This window comes from Saccharomyces eubayanus, chromosome V (genome assembly GCF_001298625.1).
Source record: "Saccharomyces eubayanus strain FM1318 chromosome V, whole genome shotgun sequence".
NCBI classification, from domain to species: Eukaryota; Fungi; Ascomycota; class Saccharomycetes; order Saccharomycetales; family Saccharomycetaceae; genus Saccharomyces; species Saccharomyces eubayanus.
Window position 1 is genome coordinate 581,210 of NC_030980.1, and position 7,083 is coordinate 588,292.

At 41.2% G+C, this 7,083-nt stretch overlaps 2 protein-coding genes across 2 annotated transcripts; both read left to right on the top strand.

Annotated features, from left to right (window-relative positions):
- Positions 1-2,870: 2,870 nt before the first annotated feature.
- Positions 2,871-4,691, top strand: DI49_1603 (uncharacterized protein; the record flags this gene model as incomplete). The annotated part of the gene is made up of 1 exon (XM_018364784.1): positions 2,871-4,691. The coding sequence occupies one exon, from the start codon at positions 2,871-2,873 to the stop codon at positions 4,689-4,691; it is 1,821 nt and encodes a 606-aa protein (XP_018222856.1).
- Positions 4,692-6,485: 1,794 nt separating this feature from the next.
- Positions 6,486-6,848, top strand: DI49_1604 (SRP1/TIP1 family protein; the record flags this gene model as incomplete). The annotated part of the gene is made up of 1 exon (XM_018364785.1): positions 6,486-6,848. The coding sequence occupies one exon, from the start codon at positions 6,486-6,488 to the stop codon at positions 6,846-6,848; it is 363 nt and encodes a 120-aa protein (XP_018222857.1).
- Positions 6,849-7,083: the final 235 nt, after the last annotated feature.

Sequence of the window (7,083 nt, forward strand, 5' to 3'; positions counted from 1 at the left end):
TGGCCAACCTACGGGACTAACGAGGACTGCTTCGCCTTGATTGAGAAGACCCATAAGTTAGGCATGAAGTTTATCACCGATTTGGTCATCAATCATTGTTCCAGTGAACACGAGTGGTTCAAGGAGAGCAGGTCTTCCAAGACCAATCCAAAACGTGATTGGTTCTTCTGGAGAGCACCTAAGGGCTACGACGCCGATGGCGCTCCAATCCCACCAAACAACTGGAGATCGTACTTCGGCGGTTCCGCATGGACTTTCGACGAAACAACGAACGAGTTTTACTTGCGTTTGTTTTGCTCTACCCAGCCTGATCTCAACTGGGAGAACGAGGACTGCAGAAAGGCAATCTACGAAAGCGCTGTTGGATACTGGTTAGACCACGGTGTTGACGGTTTCAGAATCGATGTGGGGAGTTTGTACTCCAAAGTTGTTGGTCTACCAGACGCTCCTGTGATTGACGAGAACACAAAATGGCAGGCCAGTGATGCTTTCACAATGAATGGACCACGTATTCATGAATTYCACCAAGAGATGAACAAGTTCATGAGAGACAGGGTYAAAGACGGTAGRGAGATTATGACCGTTGGTGAAATGCAACATGCTTCCGACGAGACCAAGAAGTTGTACACAAGTGCATCGAGGCACGAGCTTAGTGAGCTGTTCAACTTTTCTCACACTGATGTTGGAACTTCGCCCAAGTTCCGCCAAAACTTGGTCCCATTTGAATTGAAGGATTGGAAGGTTGCTCTTGCCGAGCTGTTCAGATAYGTTAACAAGAGTGATTGTTGGTCGACTATTTACCTCGAAAATCACGAYCAACCTCGTTCGATTACGAGATTTGGTGACGACTCGCCCAAGAATCGTGTCGTTTCTGGTAAGTTGCTGTCTGTATTGTTAGTGTCACTGACCGGTACTTTGTATGTGTACCARGGACAGGAGCTRGGCCAAATCAATTTCAAAAACTGGCCTATTGAAAAGTACGARGACGTTGAAATCAGAAACAATTACAAGGCGATCAAGGAAGAGCATGGGGAAAACTCGAACGAGATGAAGAAGTTTTTAGAAGCCATTGCCCTTATCTCCAGAGACCATGCCAGAACACCTATGCAATGGTCGCGCGAAGAGCCAAATGCTGGCTTCTCTGGGCCCACCGGCAAGCCATGGTTCTACTTGAACGAATCTTTCAGRGAGGGAATCAAYGTCGAAGACGAGCAAAAGGATCCAAACTCTGTGYTRGCTTTCTGGAAGGAAGCTTTGAGRTTTAGAAAGGCACACAAGGATATCACTGTTTATGGCTATGATTTTGAGTTYATCGAYCTTGACAATAAAAAGCTGTTCAGTTTTACCAAGAAGTACGAGAACAAGACCTTGTTTGCAGCCTTGAACTTTAGCTCTGACAACGTGGACTTTACGATTCCAGATGACAGTACCTCGTTCAAGTTGGAGTTTGGMAACTTYCCAAAGAARGAGGTAGATGCCTCTTCCAGGACTTTGAAGCCATGGGAGGGCAGAATTTACGTATCTGAATGATTGACGATTGTGACAAAAAGATATGTACATCTATTTATATATATGATTATTTATYTATTTTACACATTGAATAGTAGCGACATATGTCTTTTTCCTTCATCGCAGGCGTCTGTGTTAATCTGCCCTTTCTGAACTATYCAGATGCCTTAATTTTGTACTGACTGTTGGTGTCTTATTTATTTGGAGAACCTCGATCAACYTCGCCCGATCGCCATATTTGGTGACGGATCCCCAAGGAATCGTGTCATCTTCGGAGAAAAATAGTCATATCCAGTTTTACCAGGTGCTTTAACTGCCTTAAGTGGTACCCTATATATTTACTGGGGACAAGATTTTGGTAAAACTGATCTCAAAAACCGAACCGACTCGTCGAAGAATACGGGGATGTTGAGATAAGAAACAACTGTGCTATAAGTAAGAAGGCCTACGATGAGATGAAGAAACGCTTAGGGGCTGTCGCACTGTTCTCCCAGCATGCCATAAGCTTGAGCAAAAGATGAAAATTTGTCCTCTCAGAAAACACAAGGAACAGTTTGTAACGAAAATTCCTACGGCTTCAAAAAACACGTTTACTTTTTATGCTAATAGAGCAAGAATAAGATGGCCGTTTAAGTTCAAAAGAGCCAACTACGTCCATTGGTTCGTACAATCTCACATATTATTCATTTCAAGAATTTTTCGTCTTTATTCTGCACCAATAAATTTCCCAGTCCAACATGATCGACAAGAGGCGTAACAATAGTTCCTAACTAAAGATATCTGAATARGAAATGAAGAAAAATCCAACGAAGAGGTGAGGAAAAGTTGAAAAAATAATATTTTCTGTTTTAGCTGTTTAGGCAGTCAAACCTTTTTATGGTTTAATATAGTTGTTTTTTCCTATTTTCTTTTTTTTTTTTTTCTTTTGTTTTTGTCTTTTCTATTTCAGCTGACTTAATGGACCCTCAAACGCAAACGCAAAATAACTCCTTTTTCGTACAGTTCCTCGCATTCCGTATACCAAATAAGGACACAAGTTTTTCGATATCGTCAAATGCAAATGTATCTACGGACTATCAGCTCCTAGTTTTCAAGTCCGAAAGGGGGCTGGGTAACTAGACACGAATTGCTATTGGTCGTAAGTCAGCCGCAAAAATCTGTTCAAGCTAACAATTGCACCCAAATGYGGTACAAATAGGGCTATGGAAACTTCCATTGTTCCCAATTGCACCCCCTGTGGCTTTTGAGAGGTTAAGGGTCCATGCCGGCATGATGGAATTAAGTTGTTTAAAAGAGATGAAGTCAGAAAATTTGACAGAAGGATAATATAGAAAGTAGTACTTGCGTATGTATCTCGGAATATGATGGAAACAGATCCGTCTAAAAATGACACTTTGGACGATAAAAGCACTGTCRGTTACRGCGAAAAGGCAGAAACTGATGTTGGTAAGCCTACCGCGTCCGGCTTACGTCGTATAGATGCTGTCAACAGGGTCTTGTCTGACTATGGCTCTTTCACAGCTTTTGGAGTCACGTTCAGTTCACTCAAGACCGCTCTACTAGTAGCCCTGTTTTTGYAGGGCTACTGTACTGGACTTGGTGGGCAGATTTCGCAATCGATACAAACGTACGCTGCTAACAGCTTTGGGAAGCATTCGCAGGTTGGATCAATCAATACCGTCAAATCAATCGTAGCTTCTGTTGTCGCTGTGCCATATGCACGTATGTCGGACCGATTTGGGCGTATGGAATGCTGGATCTTTGCGCTCGTGCTCTACACTGTGGGGGAAATTATTTCAGCCGCTACTCCAACTTTTGGCGGACTTTTTGCGGGTATTGTCATACAACAGTTTGGTTATTCTGGATTTCGTCTTCTTGCTACAGCATTGACGGGAGATCTATCTGAATTGAGAGATCGTACGTTTGCCATGAACATATTTTTGATTCCCGTGATTATAAACACATGGGTAAGCGGAAATATTGTTAGCTCGCTGGCTGGTGATGTCGCACCGTTCAAATGGCGTTGGGGCTATGGAATTTTCTGCATTATTGTACCCTTCTCTACCTTAATCTTGGCCCTTCCTTATGCATATGCTCAGTACATTTCCTGGCGCAGCGGAAAGCTACCACCATTCAGATTGAAAGAAAAAGGGCAGAATCTGCGTCAAACGCTCTGGAAGTTTGTGGAAGACATAAATCTGATTGGAATTATTCTCTTTACTGCCTTCTTAGTGCTACTACTATTACCTCTCACGATAGCAGGTGGTGCCACGTCCAAATGGAGAGAAGGTCATATTATTGCAATGATTGTTGTTGGCGGCTGCTTRGGCTTTATCTTCCTAATTTGGGAGTTACGATTTGCCAAGAATCCGTTTATCCCACGAGTATATCTGGGCGATCCAACTATCTATGTTGCACTGGTGATGGAATTTGTATGGCGTCTAGGTCTACAGATCGAGTTGGAGTATTTGGTCACTGTGTTGATGGTAGCGTTCGGAGAATCAACTTTGAGAGCGCAGCGGATAGCTCAGCTTTACAATTTTCTGCAGTCATGCACTAATATTGTTGTGGGTATTATACTGCATTTCTATCCYCATCCTAAACTATTTGTGGTTGCTGGATCGCTTCTCGGTGTTCTTGGAATGGGTCTTTTGTACAAATACCGGGTGGTRTACGACGGAATTTCGGGTCTTATTGGCGCTGAGATTGTGGTTGGTATAGCCGGTGGTATGATACGTTTTCCTATGTGGACGCTGGTGCATGCTTCAACCACGCACAACGAGATGGCAACTGTCACAGGGCTACTTATGTCAGTCTACCAAATCGGAGATGCGGTGGGTGCTTCTATTGCCGGTGCAATATGGACTCAGCGCCTGGCAAAGGAGCTGATACAGCGACTCGGCTACAACTTAGGTATGTCGATCTACAAATCACCACTCAACTATCTAAAAAAATACCCTATTGGATCTGAAGTTCGTGCTCAGATGGTGGAATCCTACTCGAAGGTTCAACGCTTATTGATAATTGTGTCAATTTCATTTGCAGCTTTCAATGCYRTTCTYTGCTTTTTTTTGCGTGGCTTCACCGTAAACAAGAAGCAAAGCTTTTCCACRGAAGAACGAGAGAAAGAGAARCTCAAAATCACACAGCAATCATGGCTCCGTCGTGTGATTGGATATTGAACTGGAGACTACTAGCCATCCTGATATAGGATAAAGCATCTTTCCTGAAAGAGATATCTCTTTGACGTAGTGACGGCTAATATAAGTAATTAATAAATACGTGTAACAATATCATACTATAAGCTGAAAGGAAAAACAGTAAAAATTTTCAATCATTTTTTTATCCAAGCGAATATCTATAAACTCATTTCAGTAATATTGTAACTTTAAATGCGTATGGCCAAATAAATTCTTAATTAGATATCTTCGCCTGTCATTACGCACTGTTTTCAAATAAAAATGCAAAGAAATGTTACRTGRWGCACTTTATTAGGTCTAKGACAGRCAAATGGCCCCAGAGGAATGTTTATAATTATTGCATACTGTAAGACTGCTTGAGRCCTCAGTTATTTAGTTTYAAGTGCTGTGTATTTGGAATTCATACTCCTCATARTTGGGAGTGATTCTGTCCACATCATGAAAACTGTYTCAATCTCCAAATAAAAACGAAAAATTGGGTCAACTCAGAAGACCAACTAACCCCATAAAATTCAGACGTTGYTTATTTTACGAGCAATCAACATCGAAATTGTCGGATCAGCGAATACATGAAATTTTTATTAGCCCATACCCGCAAGTCTGAACATTTTACACAATAATTAATTTTCAACAACGTGCAAATATGTATAATAACAAGCATCATAAACAGAGCTCATTTGGTATCAGATATTGTTCCGTAAGCCAGCCATCTTCTTCCTTTTGGATCAGTCACTCTTTCTAAAAAATCTTTTATGTAAAACTTTCTCATTCATAGGTCAGTATATCTCACTGTAAGAAGAGATTTATTTTAAAACACGCCACATGTGATGATTTGATTTTGAGAGGTGTGTGAATATTGAGGCAAGTGTTGAGGTTTCATTGTTAATCAAGGCTATAATACTAAGTAGAGAGAATATACTAGAAGTCCCCTTCGAGGATATAAAAATCCGCAAAATGTTATCGACAATTCTACATATTTACATTATTATTTCTTCTTCCATTTCACCTGTTAATATTCATTTACACCATCAACCCTTGCGCTTCGGCTTCCATTTAGCCTGATGACTATTTCTCATCGTTCGTGCCATCTCTTCTTTTACCGTATACGATAGTATACTAGCAATGTAAATACTATTCCGTAGACGATAGTTGTTTCTTATTCCAACAGATTTTATCAACAACTTTTATGATGGCGTACAAACCTCTAGAAGTTGACGATATACGACTCCCAACACATGTATACTATTTTGTACAATCTCAAGAAAGCGAAAGTACGGTTTTATTTTTCCTCGGCGATCGTTTAGAGCACTTCAAATAAAGGCTTAGATGACAATAAGGCTCTGACCGGAGGGTCCAAATGTCAGATTCAGATATTTCCTTCGCCCGGAAATGTAAATTTCACAGGCAAAAAAAGGGTTTTTCTAGGCACCTTGGCACCCCTATAATTAGCGTTCTCACATCCCCCCACATACGAATAGATATAGGCGCCATAAAACAATACCATCGCATACGAAACCTRTGAGAGATACGTGCATCGTTCAAGAACAAGCGCATCTCCATAATAATGATGAAACGGTACGAAAGATRGGATATGAAGGATTGAGATGCGAGATAAGAAATGGGCATCAGTGAGCGATTCGTTTGAGTAGTGATGACCGGTGAAGGAATGTGTATAAATAGAGCTGCTTTGACTACATGTCCTTGAGAATATGCCTYCTCTCTTTTCTTTCCAGGTAAGCTTATATCACCACTAACAAACAAAACAAAACAAATACAATGGTCAAATTAACTTCAATCGCTGCTGGTGTCGCCGCCATCGCCGCCGGTGCCTCCGCAACTACCACTCTAGCTCAATCTGACGAAAGAGTCAACTTGGTTGAATTGGGTGTCTACGTTTCCGATATTAGAGCACATTTGGCCCAATACTACCTGTTCCAAGCCGCCCACCCAACTGAAACATACCCAGTCGAAGTTGCTGAAGCCGTTTTCAACTACGGTGACTTCACCACCATGTTGACCGGTATTGCTCCAGACCAAGTCACTAGAATGATCACTGGTGTCCCATGGTACTCCACCAGGTTGAGACCAGCCATCTCCAAGGCCCTATCCAAGGACGGTATTTACACTGTCGCCAAATAGAGACGGACGCCTTTACGAAAAAGATTCCATAGACATTACAAAGTAACGAATATTAAAAAATAAAAAGCCTTTTTTTTTTTTGATGATACAAATACAGTTAACTATATAAATGTATATTAATATTATAAACCTATTTGATTAATGACAATATGTAGATACAACAAGTCCAGAAATCAATCACTCTTTTGAGCTTGTTCTCTAAAACAAGAGCTCACGGTATGAAGGTAATGTATAC